The sequence below is a fragment of the Aspergillus pseudonomiae genome (assembly GCF_009193645.1).
Source record: "Aspergillus pseudonomiae strain CBS 119388 unplaced genomic scaffold BDV37scaffold_132, whole genome shotgun sequence".
Lineage (NCBI taxonomy): Eukaryota > Fungi > Ascomycota > Eurotiomycetes > Eurotiales > Aspergillaceae > Aspergillus > Aspergillus pseudonomiae.
Genome location: NW_022476124.1, coordinates 1 through 26,369, shown reverse-complemented (window position 1 = coordinate 26,369; position 26,369 = coordinate 1). Strand labels below are relative to the sequence as shown.

Below are 26,369 nucleotides of genomic sequence, written 5' to 3'. Positions count from 1 at the left end.
GCTATTAGGGTTTAAGCCAAAAGCTACTACTAGGTCAAGACTAAGTTCTGCGGGATAGGGAGGTGTGGATGGATCTTCGGACGATGTGCAAGCACAATCATTTTCTCACCTTTGTAGTGCAAGAATGACAAGAGCCTGCTGAAGTAAAAATAACAGCCAGACTATAAACAGGACTCAGACTCTTCTAGAGCCCTTTACAGGATATTTTTTCCGTGAGATTTCGATGTTACACATGACTTTGATGTGGCTCCTACAAGAGCTCACTGCCCACTATTATTACCTGCACAAAAGGCTATGCATATGGATACCACTTCAATAGATTCATCATCAGGTTCCTACAATTTGTTTGGAATACTTTCAATGGCTTTCTCCGTGGTGACCTGGCACCAAAGCCTGTCGCTTCTAAGGGATTTCATTGCAACGGAGTTCAGTGAAAGTCGGACCTCCCAGAATCCCCGCCTTTGATAGCCTAATAATCGAGCACTAGATTCTGAACGTGGGGATAGAAGCCAGGCAACACCATCTGCTCTGTTATCCGGTGCATCAACGTCATAAGGGGTACCCAAACCTGGGCCAAAATCCATATCATACGACGGTACGCCACGCATGCTACTGACTGACAAGTCACCAAGCTTGGCGGGAAGGTACCAATCTTTACTCGCCATGATATGCGAGATGATATTCCGGACATGCTCGGGGTTGACAGATCGGTATGTTTTTTGGACGGACAGAGCCAGGTTGCTAAGAAGAGTAATGTCATTTGGGTTAAATTCATGCAACGTGTCACTAGTGTCCGAATTGAACACCAAATGATCTGCATCATGCAACTCTGTACTTTTGAAATGGTACGTGGATGTAGGAGTGACGATTGCATTGCCCAGGTATGTACTTGGAATGTTGAGAATCCCACGAACATCAACCGCAAACAAGAGAGAAGAATTGAGGCCAGCGAATGAAGACCTATCCCTCTCTACTGATGTCGCACGGGACCGTGCACGTGTCCCGCAAAGCCAGATCAAAGCGGTTACGATCTCATTGTTGGAGAAGCCTTGCCAGCTAGCATCATATTTAGGGCTTGACGGATTAATCCGGCGCGCCATATCCTTTCCGGCTTTTATGGCTGTAGTACAGGCTTCGCGCAGCCTTCTGATCTTTTCAACGTCGAGGCAAAAGCGGCGACTGATTGGGGCTCCAAGGTTAGAGCTTGGTGCTGCCTGCTGAATATCGGACCCACCGCCGTCGTCCCTGGCCAGGTGACTTTCATTTGTGCTCTGATATATTCTTGCCCTGCTTTGTGCCTCACTTTCAGGAGAGGTCGAAAGTCTTTCGGGAGGTTGGTCAGGATTGCGGCAGCACTCAGAAAGAGCCTGTAGAATTGATCCTATCCCAATACCATCAATGGCCATATGATGGAAGGACACGCAGAGAACAATGCCATCGGTCATCACATTTGCTTGTAGTCGTAAAAGCGGCTGCGGTTCGGAGGGAGGTATATAAAATGGGAGAGGCATATAGTGAGGATTGAAAAGATCGTCGGGGGATAGAGCAGGGGTGTTCCTATTGACATTCCGGGGTGAGATATACTGTGCATGCTGCTTGATCTTGAGCATGGGCAGTTTGCTCCAATGGGATGGATCTGTCTGTTGCACCTCGAAGACATTCTTGGTGCCTTTTCGTTGAATGGATTGGACCAGGTTGCCTGATAGAAAGGGTAGCCGCGTAGTTAGGCGCTGGACACCTCTTTCCAATACTGAACATCCTGCTGCGGGATCTTGACAAAGAAAGGTAACAAAGAACGAGAAATGAACGGACGCCGTTGAATGGTCCAGGGGGGTCAGAACATATGGTTCGAAGGAAGGTGGTGGGACCATTTTTTCTTTCAGGAGTATGAAAGGCAAAAGCCACTCAGACGAACTGAAATTAGGAATATGAAATTAAAGCAGGTGCTGCCTTCTGCCCTCTTTTATACCTCATCGGAAATTATCCCGTAGAATACTAGTAGTCCCTCGAAGAAGATGAGCAGCCTCATGTGCCACATGGAATGCTAGCCTCTTTACTTATACTTTTAGGCGTGGGAACCCATGCCCACCAGCCCTAGTTACGGATATATCTATCACACTGTATTAGAATATATATATATATATATATATATTGAATACTGGATCCTTGTAACAAACTCCAGTTCTGTTAGAGCTCTGGGTTAAAAACAATCAATCAACACATTTATTCCTAAACTTCGACATACGAAAGCAGTATAATGTAGGTACTACTGATCACCCGATTATCCTGAAAGCTGACCTCGGAGGGTAAACCGTCTGCGATCAGTTCTATGCAACATGACCTTCTTAATTATCATTCGCTCCTATTGCTCGTCTTCCTAGGATCGTATTGCCTCCTACTCCGCTCCCAAAGTGTGGCACCTTGCATCGAGCAGGGCAATAAGCACTCGACCCCTCCACTAGAGTTCTAGCGGTCAGTTTCTGCAGCCGATTAGAAACTTAGCCCTACGCGTATTCTACCAACCACCAAAACATCTAATGGTCTATATACAATAGAGGATAGAATTGAAAAAGCGCTCGACGCATATATAATAATAAGAAGAAGAAGAAAAACCGAATGACTCAAAAACAGCGCGTGACTTCGCGGCGCCTCGGACAACATCGTCGGCATACTTCTGTAGCCGCAGTGCTCGAATACTATTAAACTTAAAGCTAGATAAGTAAAGCCCCAAGATCTCAAATAGTTAAAAACTGTGTAAGTCCGACTCTAAATAAGGTTGATAATAACTCTACTACTCCGCCTTCTAAAGTTAATAAACACTAGCTTCAACGCTAACTTTAAGATCAATCGTACGATTAAGTTAAAAAAACATATACCAGATAGGTAAGGTCTAGAGTTTCAAGATACTGTAGTTACCTTGGAGGAACTGTCTCTAGTTTTGATACTATGTACATCTTACTCTCGAGTCCCGAATACTCAATGGTTCATAAATTTCTCAATATTTTCAGGTGAAAAAACTGACTGCTGAGTTGGCGACCCCAGAACTCTAGTGTCAAAGTATTTTAGTTACACCTACCACAGTGATACACCACCCGTCGATCACAGTAAAGGGTACTGAGCCCGGTGGCTCTGTGAGAAGGAGAAGAAGTGGAATATTATTGTTAGGGTTCCAAGCTTGCCAAGAAGAAGTATAGTTGCAGTATATCAATATGTTTTAAATTCCAACTTCTAAGTTTATTGTCACAGATCCGATGACGACTCTGCATGATGACTGTATCGTATCACCTGTCCGCCGTGCATAGATATTCCAACAGCCGAACAGCAATATCGGGAATCCAGACTCGCTGCCTTTTCAATAGCGTACAATAGTCCCCCCACATCTGTCTGATTCTTTCCGAAGACTAAGGGAAAATGGGTGGCTGTAAACTACCACTATATTGATAATACAAAAGAAGCAAGAATCGGTCTTCTATCTTGATAGTATCTACTGCCTATGTACCCTTACGTAGTTGGTAAATCTTCTACCCTGTTTAGGAGGTATTCTTCTGACATTTGTACGTGAGGAGAAGTATAGTTATAGTATATCAATATATTTTAAGTTCTAACTTACAAGTTTAGAAGTAAGGAGACCTTGGAAAAGTATAGTTATACTGTATATCATAATACAGGATAATATTGTTATCAGAGTTTCAAGCCTGAAAACTGTTTACTACTGTGAGGGTGTGGGAACGAGGCAAACACGCTTGAACGCTGGACACTAGGCCAAAAGGTCAGATAATTCAGAGTTTTCCCTTTCTACATCTTTATTTACTCTGATCCTAACAATTCGCTTCTTCAGAATATAGATTATCCTATTCTACCTTACAACACCCCTACCAGTATATTTCTTCCTCACATTTGAACAGAGCCCTACATTGTTTCTCTATTCTCCAAGCCTCTTTTCTGCCCTAGGCGACTCCATAAAAGCATGACAGGCCTCCACAAGCCGACAGAGGAAATCCTTCGAACTTGGTTACAGGATGTTGGGTTTGACCTTCAGCAGGCAGTCCGGCCATTCCACACAAAACTATTCGCGGAGCTCGAAGAATATATCATTTCTCATAATCTCCAGGAGCACCAACTGAGCCGCATTTGGAAGCTCTTGCCAGCATGTACCAGCGCCGCGGACAAGTGGTATCCGCATGCTAGCCACCAGTTGAAACGATATATTGCGCTCTACACCACTTTTCTTCTCTATGTGGACGACAAAGCAGAACAGGACCTTGAACAGATCCTCCCCGATCTTCAGAGAGTTTCATCCGGTGCCTATAATGGGCTCCATGCTTTAAAGTGCGACGACACTGTTGTTAAGATGTGGTTGGAGCTCGTTGCGACTGAAACCGGAATGTACTATGGCCCATATTCAACTGGGGTCATTACCAAAGGTCTCGTCGACTTCATGCTGGGGAATACGGTTGAAGCAAATCTTGCTGCAGGCCTGAATCTTCCAGCAAAGTTTGGTCAACGAGCATCCAAATTTGTCCGTGACAAGACTGGAGCTGGGGAAGTGTACGCCCATTTCATCTTTCCTGAGCACCTTGCAGAAGAAACCCGGCATTTGCCGACCTATGTGCCCTTTATTGCTTGTATGCTGGACCTCATTGACGATATAAATGATATTCTGTCGTTCTTTAAGGAGTCCGTGGTTGGAACTGAGATGAACACAAACATCATGAACAGAGCTCGTACCTCATGTTGCAGCCCTCATGATGTGCTAGAGCAAATTTGCAGGGAAACAGCTGAGACTATGTATGCTGTCAGTAATGGGATTGGAGAAGACGGTGTTATTGGGAAGCTTTGGAAGGATTTTATTAATGGCTATATTATGTGGCACATTTGTGAGGACCGGTATCGGCTGAAGGAAATTGGGCTCACGATGAGACTTGGACAAGACAGGGTCTTATAGTATTGAATAATTCATTAATCATACAAATATGCCGGGCAGTATTAGAGTGGTACATTTGATATTTTACTACTTGATGCGGACTATAATTTCACGTAGCTTGTTTCCACGCTAGACTTGGATTCTGGAAAGATCTTGCTCACATGCGACGTCAAAGAGTGAATGAGGATTGCACTTGATTAACTACTGCCGAATCACGTGTACATATGGCGGAACATAAAGATTGGAATACTTTGGTCTATTTATGGACATAGCAAGATTATATAAGCAGCGGCTGCATAAAAGCCAGAGGGCTTGAGATAAGTTCTACCTATGTTTTTGTAGAGATAACATCATTAGCCATTTTGTCTCGGGCCGAAGGTATACATGAAGCCACCGACATGGCTAAAGTATAAATTTAGTATAGCTACGGGCCAAGGCCTTGGTAGTTGTCTTTCTTGGAGCTCAATATATGGTAGATTATGCATGACTGTATTCTGTTCGAGTCATAGTATTCAGTGCCAGTATTAGCTTATCTGCTTGGGTGCGAAGAGTGACAAGATCATAATAGTCATTTGCTTCAGCATATATCCACTCATGTTCTGAGGAACAATTAGTGGCTTGGAATCACTGGCAGCACTGACTCAACCATACAATGGATGAGACCCCAACGCCGTTGCTGACTCCCTTATCATGCTGCTCTAGGGTGTTCATGAACCATGTTGTGGGAATCCAACACGTGCGAGTCCCCTGTTGGGGTCCATTCTGTTGTCAAGATCTTCATATCGGAGAATAAACTCGCGCTGCCGGCAAGGTTTTCGTTAGCACGGGGAAGGGGAAACTTGGTTGCGAATGGGTCCTATCGTACTCTGATCTTTTTCCAGGTGGCAGGGTCCCAGATTAGGTATATGCCTCGTTCACTGACGCCGCGCTCAACATCGACGGGACCGGGATATGTTTCATCACGAGTAAGCCAACACCTCTCAATCTTGTGATATCTCCACTTGCGGCCCATTAACTCTTCGGCCACAACTTCTTGCATGATATCCCGCGGCATGCTATAGAAGATGTAGAATAATGTCTCGTCACTAAAGCTGGCAATACGTGACTGGAGTGGTTGGATGTTGGCAACGTTGTAACAAGAAGGCAGCGCAAAGTCCTGTTCCAAGGGCACGCCGGTCATGGATGCCACAAAAGGGGACGCGAAAGATGTGTGTAAAGGTCTAACATATTTTAGTTGAGCAAACAAAGCACGGGGTTAATAGACATGGGCATACTCCGGTTGGTTCAGGTCCAAGCCTAATGTCATCAGATCCTGACCTACTGCAAGAGCGGCGACATCCGGGCTATCGCTGTGAATCATGCGCAGAAGACCTGCTAGCCCGAATTTATCGAGCTCGCTCATCTCGCCTAGTGGCGGTTGCTCCGCACTTTGGGCAGCTCCAGAAGTCTCTTGTGTCTCCCCGGAAGCGGACTGTTGTTCCGTAAAATTGCGCTGGGTTGACAACACAGCATTATTCAAGTCCTGCGCAAAGTATCGTAAGCCGGTATACATGCAACCTTCATATTGAGGGCCGAACCTCTTTCTCTTGACCCGACACCCCATTGGAGGCTTGGTTGACGGGCGATCGTGACGTTCCAATACCTGGGAATGATTAATCTTTCATCAGCCAATGAAGGAAGGCCTCAACAAACATACTTCCTGATCCCGCATTGGCAGGTGACATTATTCTTTCCTGTCCGTTTATGGATGCTGATACTGCATTGCGATTCTGCGTGGCTTGGGCTTGGCTTGCGCCGGAAAGCGGTAAGCCAGCGTTGTAACTACCAAATCCCGCACTTTGCATTAAAGATCCCCTGCGATCTTGACCAATTTCTGCGGCAACGTTGCGCCCCAGAGGAGGAAATTCCTCAATATTGCCCGTCTGCGGCTGTGTGCCTGCGCCTAACTGACCGCTGATGCCCTGTCCGCCGTTTCTATAGTCATCGAGGCGATTGGCAAACTGAGCTCCAGATGGGAATACATCATCATGCGACGGTTGAGATGGTTGTTGGGGGTGGGATTGTGTTTGAAGTGGTCGTGAAGGTGCTTGAGAAGTAGGGAGTTGCTGCCTTTGGACAGGGGTCTGTTGCATGGCTCGTTGGCTGGCATTCGCCCATACTAAGTGCCCCGGATTCTGAGCTTGAGACTGTGGGGGTGCTCCGGATAGGGAAGGGAAATCGCTAGCGGACAAACTCCCAGCATTAGCGGTCAAGAAAGATTTCCGTGTCTCTTGTGTACGGAGAAGCCTCGAGGCGAGAAAACAAGCGAGGTCACACTCACGATAAATCAAGAGGTGTAGCAGGCTGCGACCCACTGAGGCTTTGCGCAAAAGACCCAATATTCCCCATACTGCGTTGCTGATTGCTCTGGATTCCTGGGGTTCCGCTGACAGGCAGGTTGAAATTCCAAGCAGCACCGCTCCCTATTTCGCCTTCCTCCATTAGCTTCCAAGGCTGTAATGATACCGAATGATAACTTCCGAATTAATCGCACCTAGTTTTCCGTTTGGCAAACGCGCCGATGCCAGAGTCGCATTTCGAGCTTGTGCTTGTTGCTGTGCGGGGAATCCAGACATACCCCGGAGAGGTTGTGGGCCTGGTCCTAGTCAATAGTAACAAGAGTCAGCATATGATAGGTTAATTCACAAGTTTTAAACAAAAAAGGTTTGTGATCTCTTCGTTCAAGCTGCCGAGGTTTGATAAGGTCTGCAAGGCGCCCGGTCGCAGGTCAAGATGCCATACTGTGAATCTATACAACTGGCGCAATGCTGAGGTGGGGATAAGACATTTCCTGTTCACGAGCGAACTTTTGAAGTAACCACAGATATACTGACAACGGCACATCGGCATATAGAGGTTGATCAAAGGAAATCACTTCTGTGGCTGGCTATACCAACACCGGGCCATGGACAGTACAAAGAGAAGAAAGGGAATTGACAAACCTGGCCGATTCATGATGTGATACAAGCTTCCAAAGGCTGTCTATAAAATAAATATTTTAATTCGGAAAACCAAGAGAAAGTTAACACAAAGAGTCTGGGGAGGTCTTGAAATCACCAGTGCTTCGAGGATCTCTGCCCACTCTCATGCGACGGATACTGGAAGGTGGAGTGGCTTCAAACGCGCGCTTCCTGGTGTGCACGGACCATCTTAGCCGCCATTTGGCGCAGCTTAGTTCCATAACTGGTAAGGTTTCTAGATGTGAAGGTCTCTTTTCAAGGGCCAACCCTCACTCATTTGCTTGGTTTAAAACTGATCCATAGATATATTCAAGATAGACAATATGACCGAAGGCTTAACCCGATTTCATTATCTCTTCTTGATCATCTGATTGGAGAACGATCCTGTTACACTGTTCTAGTAGCTTTCGAGTCCCGTCCCGCACCTGGCAATGGTTTTATACGGAAACAAAGAAGAACCGGATGCGTGTCGATACTATGAAGCGCACTTGACAATTACTCAAAACCCAAGGGACCTGGAACAGAACCGCAGTAGGCTGCCGCGACGGAGCGTGTCACACGGCAAGCGGCTGTTGAGTCACGTGTTTTACCCGCCGAAAAGTCCACTCGTTCCGTTAGCTTCTTGAGTCGGAACCGCAGGTGTTCTACGAGTCTTCTTGAAGGCCGCTACCTCCAAACCACGATGCATCGCCAATCGGTTGCGCGACTTGCTCGCCAGTGCGGGGGCCTTCCGCTGGCCGAATTGCCTCCTCCTTACCTTGCGCCGTCCCTTCATTTCTCCCGGATTCAGTGCTCGAACTTTTCGTCGACCGCTGTCGCCGCTGGCCATGGACGTGATCTGAGCAAATCACGCGGTGTGTCCGCCATCCACCATACCGGCCCCAAGTTTAAATTGGGCGTTTCGAAATACCCCCTGCCCAAGCCTGTCTCGCCGGAAACCCTCGAGAAGCGTCATCCTACCCCGGATCATGGCCTTTGGGGATTCTTCCCTCCGGACCACCAGGCACTTAGCACGCCGAAATACGATCATGCGCATGGTTAGTCCACTCTCCGTCGGGCTTTGTTGAGGGAGGGCCAAAAAAAGAGGATCTACTAGGCACAGGGTGATGCTCACCAACAATTGTTTAGGTCGGTCCTGGTCAATTCAGGAACTCCGTGAGAAGTCCTGGGAGGATCTCCATGCTCTTTGGTGGGTCTGTGTCAAGGAACGCAATCGCATAGCCACCTCTCAGCTGGAAAGACAGCGACTGAAGGCAGGTTACGGAGAATGGGAGCTTGACAATCGGGACCGGACGGTGAGTTCTTTTCCCACGTACAAAGCCTTGCAATATTATATGCCTCCATACATTGGCGACGCGGTACTGGACATTGATTCAGCATACTCATATTATGGAAATTGCGAGGCTCCATCCCATATATGGGGCTTATGCGCGTACATTGAGATCTGGACACTAACGTTTGCCCTGGACAGATCCGTGTTACGCAAAAGAGCATCAAGCACGTTCTTCGGGAAAGATGGTATGCTTGGGAAGACGCCCAGAAATTGTACAACAGTGGTTACCGGCCACAGGAAGAGGGTGCTGAAGAGGCATCGAGCACGGCATAATCTAGATAGAGCGTTACAGTTACCAGAAACGGGCTGTAAGAGCTCCTGTCTCGGATTAGTTCTGTGTATGTAGTATTATCACTCTGTATTAGTCCAATTGATTCTATATGATTCGTGAACTAGTTCCGATGCTTTATGGAGATGAGTACCGAAAAGGGGAAAGGATTTGTCACTGAGTCTAGATCGTATACCTTCTGACTTAATAGTGCAGGAGTTGTCCGATTAGGGGTGAAAGCAAAGGTACTTATGTGTATATAATAATTGGCATCTATATACTCCTTGGAGTCCACGATCTCCACAGATTATTAAGTTCATCCGATGGGAAAAGGGGTAACTCAGAGCGGTTCAGGAGGTTTACGTATTTAGATTAATGATTTTATTATATTTTATCCTCTTTAGTGTATATTTTCTTTTCGTTTCCCTTTCTTTTACTAACTTTTCTCCCAGGATCCGTAATAGTAAGAGAAATTAGTATATTCGATGACTATTCTGGAAAAGCCGACTCCTTAACTATCACTCTGAGATGGGAGGTTATTTGGATCGGTGGATCCTTTAATTAGTTGAGGGGGGAAGAGGGTACCGAATAGTAATAATAATAAGAATAAATCATTGCTCACGAGTGATCCGCGGGGGATAGTAATAGACTAGACTAGACTACCTAACGGCCTGACCCAGAAGGTTGAAGGACCTCCTTTCAAAACACAAACTCACCGCTCCCATTCATTCATTCATTCTCCGTCTCCGCATCCTCCCACCTTCACCATTTCACTCTCCTTTTTCCACTGAACGTTTGTTTAGTCTCATTTACATTGAACCTCTTTTTACTTCCCGCCTCTCGCAATATTCCTCATCATATTCCATCATGGATGAGATCGCCCCTGAATATGATGTTGTTGTTCTCGGCACTGGTACGTGCTGTTAAGCTGCTACCCCGCCGTTCAACAAGCTGGACTAACACCCCTCTCAGGCCTGACTGAGTGTGTGCTTTCTGGGTATGCACTCTCTTCTATTCCCCAACGACATTTTTGGGTCACTTATTGATCAATATATAGTGTTCTGAGTGTCAAGGGAAATAAGGTTCTTCACATCGATCGCAATGACCACTACGGAGGGTAAGTTGTTCTGACAGCTGGTGCTGGGAAGCTATTCCGCCCGTCACACGTCACCCCCCGCTAATCTTTCGAAACAGAGAGGCTGCTTCCGTGAACATCGAAACAGTAAGTATTGATAAACACACTATATACTCGAGGTACTAATTCTGTTCTTTTATCGCTGCGCAGCTTTTCAAGAAATATGGCAACGTCCGCCCCGGTGAAGAGCCCTGGAAGAAGTATGGACGGGTCAATGACTGGAACATCGACCTGGTCCCCAAGCTGCTGATGGCCAACGGCGAGCTGACGAATATCCTGGTTTCCACCGATGTCACACGTTACCTCGAGTTCAAGCAGATTGCTGGTAGCTACGTCCAACAAGGAAAGAGTCCTAAGGCCACTGTGGCGAAGGTTCCTTCGGATGCCCAAGAAGCACTTCGCTCGTCTCTCATGGGCATGTTCGAGAAGCGGAGAGCCAAGAAATTCCTCGAATGGGTTGGCGAATTCAAGGAGGACGATCCTAGCACTCACCAGGGTTCGTGATCTGGAACGGGATGCTTACATTGTCATGACTGCTAACATGGTATAGGCTTGAACATTGCTCAGTGTACCATGAAGGAAGTCTATGACAAATTCAGCTTGGAAGATAACACCCGTGACTTCATTGGCCACTCCATGGCCCTATACCAGTCCGATGAGTATATTGGAAAGAGCGGAATGGCCGCCGATGCCATTAACCGCATCCGCTTGTACGTGAACTCTATGGCCCGCTACGGCAAGTCGCCCTACATCTATCCACTCTACGGTCTGGGCGAGCTCCCTCAGGGCTTCGCTCGTTTGTCTGCTATCTATGGAGGTACCTACATGCTTAACACCAACATCGATGAGGTCCTCTATGAGAACGGCAAGGTTTCTGGAATCAAGGCGACCATGAAGGATCGGGATGACAACGGCGAGACTATGAAGTTCACCACCAAGACCAAGAAAATTCTGGCAGACCCATCTTATTTCCCTAGCAAGGCCAAGGTTACCGGATACTTGCTGAAGGCGATCTGTATCCTGAAGCATCCCATCGACAAGACGGACGGTAGCGACTCGCTGCAGCTGATCATTCCCCAGTCGCAGGTTGGAAGAAAGCACGGTCAGTGTTCACAATACTTGAAGGATGAAAACGACAACTTTGCTGATACCGTCTAGATATCTACATCGCTATGGTTTCATCGGCACACAACGTTTGCCCCAAGGGCTACTATATCGCTATCGTCTCGACCATTGCCGAGTCTGATGCTAACCATCACATTGAGCTGGAGCCCGGCTTTGAGCGTTTGGGTGAAATCGAGGAGAAGTTCTTTGGTCCCCCCATCCCGCTCTACGAGCCTCTGGAGAGCGGTGAGAATGACAACATCTTTATCTCCAAGAGCTACGATGCTACATCTCATTTTGAAACCACAACAGGTAAGTCACTTCTTCATAGCCCCAAGGGGGAGGGATGAAGAAAGCTAGGCTGGGGTAGACTAACATGAAATCAGCCGATGTCCGTGACATCTATCGCCGTGCGACAGGTGAGGAGCTCGTCGTTGAAGGCCTCCGGGAGGATCAGCGACTTGCCCAGGAGTAAATTCGCTGTCGTCGCATTTGAGAATTAGGTAATATATCATTGCTTTGGATGTTTTAAGTTGAGCCATAATTCCTTTTGGACTTTCTTTTCCTTTGCTTATCCTCTTTTGCATCCTCCAGACATGGCAATCTTGGAGACAGTACATCCCCTCTACTTTTGGTATATATTGCGCCCATAAGATCAGTAGACACCGGGTGCCTCTGAAGATCTTGAGGTTCCAGTGTGATGCTTTCTCGGTTGTCCAACCCAGACCATCAATAAAAAGATGTAATGCTGCAGATTCAAGTCGTCATGCTCATTCTACATGGTATATTCTAACCACAGCGTAAAGAAGAAACCCAACACGTGTATGACCGTAGAATCAGATCCTCCCAACCCCCTCCGGGTCCGTATTGGCCTTCTCGTGTTCACCCACCACACAGACCGCGCCAGTATCAGCTCGTTGGATCTCCGCCCGCAGCAGCGCCAACCGCTTCCCCGTGTGTATAACCTCGCATACTAGTCGGATCTCCATGCCACTAGGGAGCGGACGCAGGTACGTGACTCTGAGGTTCCGACTCACTCCGCCCAAGGAGAAGTATCCCGGCTTAGAGAGACCCAGGAGGATCGTAGTCGACAGAGTATCAATCAACGTCGCAGCGCAGCCCCCGTGGAGTGTTCCCACTACATTACACATCTTGGGGGTTACATTCAACAGGTATGAAACCCGGGCTGGGGGACCCCGAGTTGCGGATTCAAAGCGGAGATCGGCAGCAATCGAATCGATGTCCCAGCGCTAGGTTAATCAGCGACGGATATATAGAGTAGGCTTTTGGGAGGGACGGCACCTCTTCATCATTTTCTACGTTTATACTGTTGGCGCAATGATAAACATGGTCCTCGAAGTCATCTAATTTCCTGTCTGGGGCGCGGACCGGCATTGTGAGCGTATTAATAGGATCCCGGGAAAAAAAAATATGGTGAGAAGTAAGGTTAAAAGTCTATGATTTTACGGGATTTTTGAGCGGAGAGTGCTTATTTGTATGTACAGAAGGATGTGGTACTCCGGCAGCTATACGCGGAGGAAGAACAGCTAAGAGGTAGACTCTAAATTATAGCCGAGGTTGGACGCGGTTGGCTTATGAGTCTTAAACTTCAACCACTATTTGAGCAAAATTGCTGGTCTCCACGGATTGCACTATATGGGACGTTAGCGGTTAGAACTGGAGGCTTGATGGATGCATTTCCTGACCCATATCTCGAGGCAAATCGGCATCCTTTTTTTGTTGGGTTTGTTTGCCTCCTCAAAGACACCTACGTCTACGGGATATATATTTCTCAACAGTGCAAGCGGACCGAGGTATCCTCCATGGTTAGTAAACCAAAAGTTTTAGATGTCCAAATCATTAATGGCCTATACACGTCAATCCATCTATTAAATCTCAAGTGTATCAAATTGGATCTCTGTACACGGACTCAGAGCTCCACAGCAGCAGAATCTGTAGCATCGTCAATCAGTTAATCAATCAAGGTTCCATTAGCCTGCTAGAGCCTCACTATGGAAACATCTAGCGATGCAGGCGCCTCGCCGATATGAGAGAATCTGGGCCCAGAAACGCTGTATAATAATCACTCCCATACATAGGAGATACTCGGTAGCATCATATACTACATCCGTCTTTACCACGAGAAACCGGCCAACACTCCTCAACCAGTTCACAAGGCCTTCTCTTTATCCAAACAGCAAGAAAATTCCCCCTCAACATACCTCAAAAGTACAACTCATGATATCTTACTGTCCCTCGGAGAATCTCCGAATCGTCACAAACTGCATGGGTACTAACCAAAACTACCCCCATCTCACCTGACTGCGCGTCACGCGTTCTGCCTCAGGCGACAAGATCGCCATGTCTAATCAGCCAGCGCCCGCAAGATCTATGTCCATAACACCAAGGCGTCCCCTACTATATAAGCGCGTTTTAATCGTAAGTTATCTTTCATATACGGGGATTAGGATTGTATTTCTCTCGATAAGGCGCTAACAGGAAATAATCTCCCCAGATTGCGCGCGCCGTCGCAAACCTCCGAAAATAATTTCCAACTCCGCATCTACCCTACCCTTTCTTCCCGCTTCCTTCGATGCTCAAACCCGGTCGACGTGCCATTGACGCTTCAGTTTACTCGGTTTGATTCAACGGATTAGCTATTGTACGGTGCAAAGCGCAAAGCGATAATTCACTTGAAGCAGGACTCCCTACGTCCTGGACCACCGGGTACCGCTGTGTCGCGACGGTCTGTCCGTGTCTATCACGGATAGTTGGACGATGAAGGAATCGCGGGCTAGCAAGCGGAGAAGAGTGTCTGATGCGCCTAGCATCGATGGGGATGGGGATATTGCAATGGGCGATCAGGTCGCCGCATCTCCGACACCGCAGAAACCCCCTCGGGACGAGGAGTCTCCGGACGACGAACACACAGGGTCACCGACTGCCTCACGATCAGTGCGACGCCGGGCATCAAAGGGAGGCCAGAAAGCCGCGGAAGAGGATCCGGGCAAGGAGAATGAGAATGGGGTAGAGACGCCCTCAAGGCCTGGTCTACGATCGAGTGGGCGGCAGCGCAAAGCGCCTCAGCGATATGAAGACGAGGTAACTGGGACGCCTGCGTCTACTAGGAGGCCTCCCCCGGCGTCGGGACGAAGCGCTGCCACTCCGAGGAGTACGCGGAAGGCAAGACATGTATCTGAAGACGACGACGACAACGACGAAGCAGAGTCGCCGCAATCGGAGCCTCAGACTGAGAGGCTGACGAGGACGCGGTCCAGGAGACCCCCTGTGCGGTTTACTGGGACTGAGACAAATACGAATGGTGATGAGGAACCCGGGGCGCGGCAGTCCCCTTCTCCGGACGAATACCAGGATGGATTGGACGATCTTGTCTCAATGCAATTACAGCAAGATCTTACCCAAAATGATTTGGTTGGGAAGGATGAGACTGTCGTTGGAGGCGAAACACTTCCGGCTTACGCTGAAGCATTGCAGACACTGGCATACAACGGCTTGACCGCTGAACTGGGGGTGCTGTCTAGGATTATCCTTGACAAACTCACTGGCAAGAGATGTATTCCTTTGAAAGGCCTGGAGAGTGAGTATGACAAGGTTCATCAGCTGGTGGAGCAGACGGTCAGCGTTGGAGAGGGCAATTCTTTGCTCCTTCTCGGATCACGAGGTTCCGGAAAAACCGCTATAGTCGAGACCATCATCTCGTTGCTAAAAAGAGAACACCACAATGACTTCCACGTCGTTCGTCTCAACGGGTTCTTGCATACAGATGACCGTTTGGCGCTTCGTGAGATGTGGCGCCAGCTTGGTCGTGAGACCAATACTGAAGAAGAGGCGGGGAAAGTAAGCAGCTACGCAGACACGATGGCCACTCTTCTCGCTCTTTTGTCGCACCCGGAAGAGCTGTTTGGTGCTTCTAATAATACAAACACCGTAACCGCAGCCAAGTCCATTGTTATCATATTGGACGAGTTCGACCTCTTTGTCACTCACCCACGTCAGACCCTCCTGTACAATCTGTTCGATATTGCGCAAGCGCGGAAGGCCCCCGTTGCGGTTCTGGGCCTGACTACGAAAGTGGATGTGACTGAGATGTTGGAAAAGCGAGTGAAGAGTCGGTTCAGCCATCGCTACGTCTATGTTCCGCTTCCGAGATCACTAGAAGGCTTTTCCGAAATTTGTCTAGCCGGTCTGGACCTGGAAGACAAGGAGGTCTCGGACTACTTGGAAGAAGCCAATCCCGAGGCGCGTTCACTTATCACATCCGAAAAGTTCGGAAGACTATTGGAAGGGTGGAGAGCGTATTTACAGGTATCTTCACCTCCTGTGGGCAGCATCTAACGTTGAACCGGCGAAGCTTACTCAGAATAGGGCCTGTGGAGTGATGAGGCGTTTCAAGCGCATTTACGGAGGATATTCTTCCAAACCAGATCGGCGAAGGAGTTCTTTACCAGCGCTTTGATTGGCATGACGGAGCTGCATTACAGCAGCTACGACCCCACAGGCGGAGCTGCCACGCTCCAGATCCCAACGCCAACCACTTTTAGCAGCCAAAGCCTATCTTGTCCAGATCCCGGACCTCTACCTTTCTCCACCTCGACGACGACCTCTGCCAGTCCCTCGTCGCTGCCCCTATCTTTGTTGCTGGCAGCCACCCGGCTGGCTGCGTTGTATGACCCGGGTCTAGAAGCGACACAGCCTCAGAGTTTGGCTCCTTTGGCGCTTTCATTCCCCGCCGCATATGCCGAATACGTCCGGCTTTTGACGTTTGCTAAGACATCGGCTTCCGTGTCCGGCGCCGCCGCAACCCCTGGACGCGTCTGGGGTCGGGACGTCGCACGTGAAGCGTGGGAGAAGCTGATCAGCTGGGGGCTGATCAGTCCGGTTGGCGGAGGCAGTGGCACAGCAGATGGTCGGATGTTCCGGGTAGAAATTAGCTTCGAAGAAGTGGTTGACATGGCTGGATCAGGTGGTTCTCTGGGGAAATGGTGGCGCGACGGTTAATTTTTGGGGTTAATTTAGGATGTGCATACTTTAGTGACCCTCTTTCTCTCAGGGCTTACATAGCGTCGAAGGAGGACTTCGCTGACAAGCGGTCAATGCAAGATCAACTCGGCCGATGCCCCTAAAGGTAACGGCCAAGGAAAAAGAAAATTATAATGAAACGTCTTCTGTTTCTCTTCTGATCCTCTTATCACCGGGGAACATAGATAGCATATCGTACTAATCAATACGCAAGATTGGGTATCGGATTAGTTCGGCCATGTCCGACGGCAAAGGAGAGTTCCCCCCCCCTCCCCTATAGAGTAAGTCATCCCCATATATTGCATGATTGTGAAAGAAAATGGAGTGCTCCCTGGGCCTATAAGATCTGTGTTATTAGCGGTTGGGCGATCATCAGAGTAAGCGAGTCTCCGTCCGGTCTAGACATGCATGATGGATGTAACGATGGAACTAAATTGGATTAACCAACAGGGAGACTAGACTGAGTCCGGGTTGGTGGTGGATTGAGGGAGTTCATGAAGAGGCATGGGCACAGAACAGGGCCTTTTTCGGACGCTGCAGAGTGGTCCGATTAATTAACTGACAAACCTGCCAGGGGCGTGAAGAAAGAGCCATGTGGAGAAAGATGGAGATGTTGGGGATAGCGTGCCATTTTAGCTTGGACTGTCAACGAGGCTATAATACGAATAGTTATGATAATTATAGGCATGCCTGTGGTCCGGATTTTCCTGTTTTCTTATTGCATCATTTTTTCTCGTTTTCGTGTTCCCCCTTTAACGCTCGCTGGTCAAAGTTACTCAGCCCGTTCGAATGACGGGTCGAGAAGCGAATCCGGTGCGACCCCCTCTGGACGATGCATGGGTGCCCTGTCTAGCTCCATGTCTGAAGTATCAAAAGAGAATAGTAGAGGGCTCTTTCATCCTTCGTGCAAACTGGCGACGAGACTAACACGGATCGAGTTACCACTGTCCGAGATTAGTCCTGGCCGGAGGTTAGTACTAATATCTCTTACTGCGTAGAGGCTGATGGAGACGCTCTTTTCCGGTTAGCCCTAAGTTTTAAACCTCCTGGCTCTTCGCCTGTCATCCTGGTTCTTCTCAATCGTATATCGAACAGCCAGCGAATCAGCGGCGCGTTCTCCACACTAATGCATGAAATGTCCTTCTCCTGCCTACCTAAGAGGATACAACTCACTGGTCTCGGCGTACGGATCGGAGGGTGATTAGTGTCAACCAAGCCAACGTTGTCCGGCTTATGCATCTGTTCTCTTCGTTATGCATCTGACTGCAGAGAAAGAGAGGGAGGGGTTCAGTTGCGTTGACTAGACTAATTTCCCGACACGATGGATGATATCGGATCCGAAATATTGATTCACTCATGGATGTGAATCCATTGGCATGGTCTGATCCTGAAACCCCCTCCCAAGAGGTCCAGGGCAGCGGGGAGCGACATTTTCACGCGAGAGGAGGGCGAGATGAAACCAACATGGACACCGTGGAAGAATGCAATCAAGCGCCAATATCCCTGTTACCTCCGAACCAGGTTTAGCTGTTTAGCGACGTCGCTAAGGCAGGCTGGTGGCCTGGGGCCACCGTCCAATAGGGTCGATCAGCTTCATTCCGATCAGCTTATGCCAATTGAGATCTGCTAAGAAACGTTGCATGATATGCGCGAGCATATACCGTTTTAAGTCGTAGCTCCCTCGACCGATTCCAAATCAACCCTGTTCATATCGGCAGTGGACGAGGATGATTATACATAATAACTCTCATCCTCAGGCATCCGCCCCTGAAGTTCGGACTGACTACTAGGGACTTTAGTCTCTCAGTGGGCCCTCTAGACTCCATCAAGCAACCACTTAACCTCCTTCGCGTGGAAGCAAGGATCTGCACCTGCCAAATGAGAAGCTTCACCCGCCGACATGAGGTATCGGCCTGGTATTTTGGGCCGTCCCCTTGCTGGCGTCCCCTTCTGTACCACAGGTCGCTGTGTTTGGTCATCAGGCTGCAAGGTATCAAACATGCTTGGAGACGGTAGGACATTAACGGTGGCCTACAGCCAAGGCAACAGCCTTGGCCCTGACGTTTGATGGACACCCGGAGGCCACATGGGTATCTGCAGTGTACCGTAGCAATTCCAATCCCTGTTCGGCATCTGCTGTTGACGTCCATTGACACCGTAGATTACCAGCTCAGTTCCGTACCAATACGGGTATTGATACGGCGAAAGGATACGACGGAACCGGAAGGCTGGTGTAATGCTGTGTCACGGACAAGGTTCAACTTACCGCCTTCCCGGAAGATCCTCCACGTGCAGTCTCCAGCAAACAGACCCGATGCGTGGCTCGGAAACTTTTTTTTTCCTCTCTTTTTTCTTTGCGTTTGATATTGAGTTTGTGGCTCAAAGAAAATTTTACTTCAATGATGGCTGGACGGGGTTCTCCGATTGACATTCTACAGATCTCAAATCAACAGAGTTTGGTGGGAGATTAGCTGTATTATGATCTAATGCCCCTAATATCAACCCCAAACCAAGACAAAAAAAAAAATTAATGGACATGCGATCGATCCTCCCATCTAACTATACTCCCATCACCAGCCTCATGAAAAAGTCCCCATAGCGACACGTAAACTCAAAGCAATCAATTACATCATGACAAGAATATCAGCCCACAGATCTCCTTACCTCATCGTGGACCCGGACGGAAGTACCCAGTTTTTTTCTGTAGTATTTTTCTTTCTGATACTACTTCACAAGTCAGTCATGGATCATAGATTATGGAATCATTAATCTCCTCGGATACGGCACTAGTGAATCTAATCCACCTTCTAGCGGCGTTCTAGAACCCTTCTGGAAAACCTCTAGCGTCGCCCCCCTGAGAGCCTCGGATTCTGTTTCGGAGAACAACACCGTCTCCGGACGTTGTCCGCGAAGCAAGATTAAACGGTTATTAACCATACCGTGGGATGGGGGCGGGACTTCGGTCGTTTGTTCTTTTCTGTTTGTTAAATCTCTGAACCCATACCGGGGATGATATCATATTCAGACCGGTTCCGATCTGATACAGATGGAGTTCGCTCCTGTCTCGGTAGATCTCGCTAGTCTAAACTCTCTTGGTTCAATTTTTTTTCTTTTTTACTTTTTTGCTTTTTTTGCCGCCCCTTAACCTCAATTTGTCACATGGAAGTTTAATCGGGCAATGGATAGGATAGGAAATTTCGGAACTTGCCGTCGGGGGTCCCTGACCGTCTGGACGAAAAAGGCATATTCCGGCCCCAAAGTCAAGTCTAGATATCAAATCTTTTGTTTCAGGGGATCCCAATTTTTGGAGGATCGCTGCTATCTATAGTTAATTGTGCTGATGACGATGGGATGACTTAGTCAGCTGCATGCACGGAAATAGTATCCTCGTCTTTCCGCGTTTTTCCTCTTGCCCAGAAGTGCTTGTCTGGAACCGCCGACACAAGCAAACCTATCTCGAACCGGGAACATGGAAGCAAGAAAAGGAACAACGGATCAAATCTCGAGATTCAATCCCAGATCCCCCTTTTCCCCCTTTTGCAGGAAAATACCTACACTGTACTAGTAGGAAGGTAGTGGCAACGCAGCGAACTGGTCTATGCGCTGGAGATAGATATGAAATCAGAATAGAGTGGAAATCCTAGCGCCGATACTCATTCATTAACTTCGGTAACTAGATGTAGGAAATCATCCTTTCATAACAATCCCTGTCGCCCCCAGACTTAGCCAGAAAATTTAAAAAAAAAACGAGACAAATCAATGAATAACATCCACCAAACCACATAGGAATAAGGACCCAGAACCTATTCCGGTAAATTACCTTGCTACCCCCGTTACAGGCAGTTGAATAGCGAAAAAAAAAAACCACGTGGCAACCACAAACCCAGTGCTCTTCCCTGATTGGGTTTAGTTCAAGTAACCCCGTCCTCTCTCTTTTTTTTTTTTTTTTTTTTTTTTTTTTTTTTTTTTTTTTTTTTTTTTTTTTTTTGCCATCTGTTTTCAACAGTTTCCTCTGGGGAACCAGTCCTCTGTAAATCGAATTAAATTACTTTACCAACTTGACCTGGCTTCTGCCACCTTCTTTTCTGTTCCGAAACTGGTGGTCCAGAGCCCCCCACACCTCTTTGACCGCTACAAGAAAATGGGTCCTGTTCCTCGTAGTCTAATTGTGACTAGAGATGTTTCAGGATAGTGGACCGTCCGTTTTATCTTTTTTTTCTTTTTTGGTTACGCGCTTTGCGGGCTGGTTTATTATGATTAGTATGCATGTATTTATTTATTTATTTATTTTTTGGAATCTCCAGTTTTCCGTGGAACGATAGTGGTTAGTGTTCGAGAGACCTGCTGTCTAAATTCTTAGTAATATGTTTCTGCATAACTAACTAACTAGTGGGATGGGACATTGTGGATGCCAAGCTACGTGCTAATTTCCTAAGTGCATACACCACATTCCCTCCTTAGTTAAGGCTGTTATGTAGTGGCTTACTTAGCTAGTCTACCCCAATACCTAGCGCCATATTATCACGATTGGTATTGGAGGATGGAGGTAGGTATCTACGGAGTACACAGCAGGTATGTAGAGATACAGCGATCCACAGATAGGAAAAAAGAACCGAAAATGATTCATGAGGATCCCCGAACCCGCGGGAATGAATAATGGGCGGAATGGGACCCGAGGAAAGATGTGCGTGTTTTGCATCATGGAGGATTTGTGTGTTTGTCTGATCCTGGAGGGACTGGTTGTGGTGTTTCTTTGTATATGGGGGGTTGTGTGTGTGTTTGATGTGTCAAATGAAAGGGGGGCCCTGGATACGAGCTGATAGACATCTAGAAGGATTCTGATCCTGTTCTATCTGTACCTAGTTATGCGGATAGCCGCGGTTTTTTGTATGTATGTTCTATATTAAGAAGGTTTCTAGGGCTTGGGGATCGGCCTTTTTTGTGATTTGGTTTTCTTGGAGGCGGTTTAGGCAGGTAGCCGGGGGATGCAACAATGAAAAAGCCAGGAAAAACACAAAACGGATTTCTACCTTCATGGAGTGATTCCTTATCTCCTTTGCATGGGTGAAAAATTTGCTAATAGATGAAGAGAGGCAAAAAAAAAAAAGTGTGAATGTGGCTGTTGCTTGGCGACATCTAGGCCCTTTAGTATACCTGACTCGGTCGCAAGCCACATCCCAAACGCTACTGACTCTTGCTCTGGTTCCCACAGGCAAATCGCATGAACGTTCGGCACACGGAGGAACTTGCATCCGTCCAACAGGATCGTCGAGCTGATATCTGCCTCGATTTGACCTGTCATCATTCTAAACTCAAGCTTGTCAACCAGCTTGGGAGGGATAATCCCTGTCATTGTGTCTCGCGTGGCGGCCAGGGAGAGGATCTCTTATGCAGGGGCTACTGGGCATTAGTCGTGGCTAGTGGGAAGGATTGAGGCCGGTCGTCGTTGTGCTGTAGTAGGTGCATTGATGATGCATGATATATATCAGATTGCAACTCTATGTATACGTGAGTTCTACTGTTTCCTCGGAGGCTCACCTTAATTTGTTTCAGTTGAGAGAGATGGATATGAGGAAAAGAGATCGTAAAACATCATCAAACCCACTCCATGTGTTTAGTAATGGAAACACGAGAAAAAATGGACTCAGGCCGACAGTGCCCGGGTTTTGTCTGATGTTGTCTTGTTGAGGCGTAGATATGCTCACGGACGTCCGCGTGATCACCTCAGGATTGGGGTTGGTCTTGTTTGATTGAGAGACACCAGGAATTCTGCAGTCTTACCGCAACTTTGTAGAGGGTGCCAAGAATACCGATTGATACCTGGAGGAATCCAATCGAAAGATGTGCCCCAGATGAATTGCGCCATTGTGGCCCAGGGCTCTCTCACCGCTTCGTATTCTTTTTCTAGAAGAGTGGGGACGACCCGAGAAGTGGAATTCACGGCCAATATTCGGGATATATCCATCGACTGGTAGCGAGTGATCCGGAGCGTATGCCAGAATAAGATGCGCCTCTGATTTCTATGACCCGTATTGAATCCCGCGTGCTAGCGTCCACATAGCGGAATCTTTTGGGGGAGCGAGTTCAATGGGGGAGGCAACCTTCGCGACAACTAAGAAAACCTGATATTGGGCATGGTTGGAAACCTTATTGCGCGGGTCTCAGTGGTAATAAGCAACGTTATATCCGAATTAGAGCTCATGTCAGATTTGGCGATCAGACTCTGGACTAAAGGAGCCGCAGAGGAGGGGAAATGAGAGTCGGAAGCAAACAGGATCAGGAGGGCGCTTTGAGTTTCAGATCCTGGCTGTGATCCCCTCAAGACGGCAACTTTTAGACTTTGTGGCTGACTTGATTGGTCTGTTCCCGAGCCCTTTTCGGTCCCAGTATTCGGACATTTATTAGACGAACCAACCAGTAGGTATGTGTGTTGGGCAGTGATAATGAAACAGTTGTTAGTTGGTGATATGTCCAACTGGAAAGATGGGGCGACACTAGTCGATTGTCGCGCACAACGCGGCAAACTGATTCGGGGGCTAATCCATTTCGGTCGCCAATATGATTACCTTTGGTTCTCACGAAGCTAAGAAATGACCTTGCTTAGTTCCCTGGATGTATGAATAGCATCCTGTTTCCTTGTAACCGTTATGTACGTCATCCCGTACGTATGCTGCTAAGTATGTAGGAGCTCCGAGCTCCTCGATTGGAGCTCCTTGAGCTCTCCAATCACTAATTAACCTTCAAGATGGAAGGACGGTAAAGTTAAGTGGTCGTCATTTACCTGTCAGAAAACTGTTGAACTCTACCTCGAAGTATGAACCCTGAAAGTATCCATCGATCGCGAGATTGACTGGATGAGCGGCGCCTGACTACCGTAGCCAAGCCGTCCAAGTAACCAAAATCATCCCGCCATTCCTTCTCCACGTGTGTCCACGTGGACCGCATGGATCTCGGTTAGGAGAAAAAAGAATACATCTGGAAGAGTCATGGAAACAAAAGAGTGACTGGTCACAAATGCTTCAAAAAAAGATCCATCTCTACTCCGCCACACGGGAAGGAACTTGGTCCACTCTTTCTACCTTGTTTTTTATTCTTTCCCTTCTTCCTTCTTCCTTCTTTTACTTTTCTTTTCTTCTTGTTCCCCTCCATCTTTCCCAACGTCCGCTGTACTAGTATGGACGCGTGTAATGTCGCTCGGCCCACGATTGAAATATAATGAAATATAATGAGGCAATACAGCGTAATAACGACGGCTGGTTACTGGTTGGATCGATCAGATTGGAGAACAGTCTATATGCAAGGCAGTGAATAGTCTCAATACTACGAGCAGCTAGTACAAACTTAATGCCATGTGGTGAGTTGACATATCATCAAATCCATTCCTTCAAATCCCTTCAAATACCTTCTTCATAATGGCTGAAGAATGTTGCGAGATGAAGTCGTCAGTTTAAATACTAAGTATCCTCTGGGACAGGCGCTTGATCTGCATCCAACCATTGCTTGATTCCCCTTGGGTGGCTGGTCTAAATGGAAACGCGCGGTTTTGTTCGGCGGGAAGGCTCTTCCCACGTGGACGGGATGAAAGGAAAGGGTTTAAGAGCGACAAGGATCATGATTCCCCATAGCCGTTGGGAAAATAATGATTTCAGCAGCCTCCCAAGGCTCCTCCTCAATAGCCTTACTTCTGGAGGAAAGGTGATGGAGCCTGGAAGGTATTTCCCGGCCCCACCCTTCGTAATATTGAGAAAAGGATGGGCAATTCTAGTGGAGAGAGCGAAAGTGAACGTCGATAGGCCGATGGTTGCTTTTCACAAGTGTTACAAACACAAAAGCGTGGCTGATTAAGGTACTAGTGTCTGAACTAATCTAGGATAAGTAAGAGCCTTTATGCGAGTGTTTGCGAACCGGCACTCTGACTGGCTCGCGATAGTTGGGGATTTCCCGGCAATGAGTCAAAGACTGGTGATCGTTACTGGATCTGGTGGGGTTCAGAATTCAGAGTCTTCCAAGGTAGGAAGGTGTATTTTTGCTTTTTTCCTGATTTTTCATTTGTCTTCTCGTTTGATGTGGTGACGGCTGGCTGGTCCAGTGTTTGTCCATGTTTCGGTGTTGCCGGGTGCTCGTACAAAGAAAAAAGTTGTAAGGGTATGCCCGCCACGAGCCACGTTTCTCTTGGGCTTGTGTCCTGAGATCCTTCAGGACTGGTCCAGGGGATTGGGCCAGATCACGTTATACTTTGATGAGGCTGGCTGACCCAAACATAAGAAAACAAAAGGAATGAGACCAGGAGGAACAAATAATCGGGTGAAGAAGTGTAACTTGAGGGAAAGCGGTAGAAGAAATCAATACGTACCTGGGTACTGGGGACTAGATAAATAAGTGTTTTCATAGGAATGTCCTCCCGCTGCAGTAGTATCAGTACATACCTTCCTTACTCTTGTTTAGTGCAAGCATCTCATGACACCTAATAGTTATTCTTTCCACCCAAACTTACCACTCACTCCCTTACCTCTTAGAGGTTGTTGCTACCTCGTGTGAGAAGATAGCCATACTTGAATGCCTTTTAAATAGTACATAGTATGTTTTGAACTGGGAGGAGCAGAAGGGAAATTATTAGGCGATCTGGCCGAAACTCTCCCCAGGCGTAGATTCCGCTGATCATCCGACGCTTGCAGTGTACAGTACGGGACAGTCCCACTTCCAAGCTGAAAGTTGAAAGTGATTAACAGGTGTAAGTCCTGTTCATATTCGGTCGGGTATTATCTAGGTAACGGCATGGTATCGTTGAGACATCGATACAGAGGTTCAACTGATGTTACCCTCACCAACAGGTTCCTGGGTAAAGTATATACATACATACTGTATCCCGGGCGATTCAGCATATCCTTGCATCGCGAGTAACTAGTTGATATATAGGGGAAGTAATCCCGTGTCTCATGACAAAGAAATCAGTGTAAAATAGCTTCCTCATGGAATGCATAAGAAAGCTAGAATAAAGAAGCAGAAAGAAGCTCAGCATGATGGCACCTGGAATTACTAAGATTAGATTACTGTATACATTGTGACACGTAGTAATCCTGGAGGCGGTAACAGCAGGTAACGAGACCCGGTAACCACCATCAGGTATGGTACGGAACACGGCACCCAAAGCAAGAATTCCTTACTACTACCTCCCATGTCGGACTCTGCAGGGAAGGGAGACCTCTCTGATCGCCCCAAAGGACGATCCATCCACACCTTTGTCCTTGGCCCACGTTGTCTGGTGCATGAAACCGTCCGCGTGCACAGTGGGTCAAGAATGACAGGCCGAATTCTTCACACCCCTGGAGACCCTCTGTTGTGCTCATCTTAGGGACTCCGTTATCGCTTCTTACTCACCTCTAACTTTCATTTCTCTTTCCTTTTCTCCCCTGCTTTTCTGGAACTGAACTCCATTTGGTACAAAATACACACGGACAAGCGGATTAACAGCTAAAAGCAGGAAGTCGTTGCTGATCACGGATCCAGTTTACCGACTAAAATCATTTGCTTCTCCCCGACCAGGAAAGAAAAAAAAAAAAAAAAAA

At 47.6% G+C, this 26,369-nt stretch overlaps 10 protein-coding genes across 10 annotated transcripts; 4 read left to right on the top strand and 6 right to left on the bottom strand.

Annotated features, from left to right (window-relative positions):
• Positions 1-22: 22 nt before the first annotated feature.
• On the bottom strand, positions 23-1,986 carry BDV37DRAFT_41796 (transferase family-domain-containing protein). Its single transcript, XM_032090614.1, has one exon. The coding sequence runs from the start codon at positions 1,869-1,871 to the stop codon at positions 336-338; it is 1,536 nt and encodes a 511-aa protein (XP_031935349.1). The 5' UTR covers positions 1,872-1,986; the 3' UTR covers positions 23-335.
• Positions 1,987-3,967: 1,981 nt separating this feature from the next.
• BDV37DRAFT_288876 (isoprenoid synthase domain-containing protein) lies at positions 3,968-4,945 on the top strand (the record flags this gene model as incomplete). Its single annotated transcript, XM_032088341.1, has 1 exon — positions 3,968-4,945. The coding sequence occupies one exon, from the start codon at positions 3,968-3,970 to the stop codon at positions 4,943-4,945; it is 978 nt and encodes a 325-aa protein (XP_031935348.1).
• A 222-nt stretch (positions 4,946-5,167) lies between these two features.
• Positions 5,168-8,016, bottom strand: BDV37DRAFT_264309 (NOT2 family protein). Its single transcript, XM_032083656.1, has 8 exons — positions 7,906-8,016; positions 7,458-7,565; positions 7,245-7,386; positions 6,621-7,144; positions 6,502-6,566; positions 6,199-6,446; positions 5,790-6,144; positions 5,168-5,724 (listed from the first exon to the last, which is right to left on the bottom strand). Exons 1-8 carry the CDS (start codon positions 7,916-7,918, stop codon positions 5,632-5,634), a joined length of 1,548 nt encoding a protein of 515 aa, XP_031935347.1. The 5' UTR covers positions 7,919-8,016; the 3' UTR covers positions 5,168-5,631.
• Positions 8,017-8,577: 561 nt separating this feature from the next.
• mrpl4 (mitochondrial 54S ribosomal protein uL29m) lies at positions 8,578-9,932 on the top strand. Its single transcript, XM_032083655.1, has 3 exons — positions 8,578-8,960; positions 9,052-9,218; positions 9,395-9,932. The coding sequence occupies exons 1-3, from the start codon at positions 8,606-8,608 to the stop codon at positions 9,527-9,529; spliced, it is 657 nt and encodes a 218-aa protein (XP_031935346.1). The 5' UTR covers positions 8,578-8,605; the 3' UTR covers positions 9,530-9,932.
• A 459-nt stretch (positions 9,933-10,391) lies between these two features.
• BDV37DRAFT_276438 (secretory pathway gdp dissociation inhibitor) lies at positions 10,392-12,238 on the top strand (the record flags this gene model as incomplete). The annotated part of the gene is made up of 8 exons (XM_032085559.1): positions 10,392-10,437; positions 10,497-10,521; positions 10,582-10,641; positions 10,719-10,746; positions 10,810-11,155; positions 11,210-11,761; positions 11,818-12,075; positions 12,150-12,238. 8 exons carry the CDS (start codon positions 10,392-10,394, stop codon positions 12,236-12,238), a joined length of 1,404 nt encoding a protein of 467 aa, XP_031935345.1.
• A 361-nt stretch (positions 12,239-12,599) lies between these two features.
• On the bottom strand, positions 12,600-13,158 carry BDV37DRAFT_276437 (PaaI family thioesterase; the record flags this gene model as incomplete). The annotated part of the gene is made up of 2 exons (XM_032085558.1): positions 12,600-13,013; positions 13,066-13,158. 2 exons carry the CDS (start codon positions 13,156-13,158, stop codon positions 12,600-12,602), a joined length of 507 nt encoding a protein of 168 aa, XP_031935344.1.
• Positions 13,159-14,541: 1,383 nt separating this feature from the next.
• Positions 14,542-17,164, top strand: BDV37DRAFT_291437 (origin recognition complex subunit 4; the record flags this gene model as incomplete). The annotated part of the gene is made up of 2 exons (XM_032088941.1): positions 14,542-16,089; positions 16,150-17,164. The coding sequence occupies 2 exons, from the start codon at positions 14,542-14,544 to the stop codon at positions 16,780-16,782; spliced, it is 2,181 nt and encodes a 726-aa protein (XP_031935343.1). The 3' UTR covers positions 16,783-17,164.
• Positions 17,165-21,217: 4,053 nt separating this feature from the next.
• BDV37DRAFT_41591 (uncharacterized protein) lies at positions 21,218-21,603 on the bottom strand. Its single transcript, XM_032090611.1, has one exon. The coding sequence runs from the start codon at positions 21,503-21,505 to the stop codon at positions 21,311-21,313; it is 195 nt and encodes a 64-aa protein (XP_031935342.1). The 5' UTR covers positions 21,506-21,603; the 3' UTR covers positions 21,218-21,310.
• Positions 21,604-22,245, bottom strand: BDV37DRAFT_41644 (uncharacterized protein). The gene has a single exon (XM_032090613.1). The coding sequence runs from the start codon at positions 22,053-22,055 to the stop codon at positions 21,702-21,704; it is 354 nt and encodes a 117-aa protein (XP_031935341.1). The 5' UTR covers positions 22,056-22,245; the 3' UTR covers positions 21,604-21,701.
• A 2,573-nt stretch (positions 22,246-24,818) lies between these two features.
• BDV37DRAFT_264285 (uncharacterized protein) lies at positions 24,819-25,830 on the bottom strand (the record flags this gene model as incomplete). Its single annotated transcript, XM_032083654.1, has 1 exon — positions 24,819-25,830. A coding segment is annotated over exon 1 (160 nt), but the record flags the coding sequence as incomplete, so codon positions are not given.
• Positions 25,831-26,369: the final 539 nt, after the last annotated feature.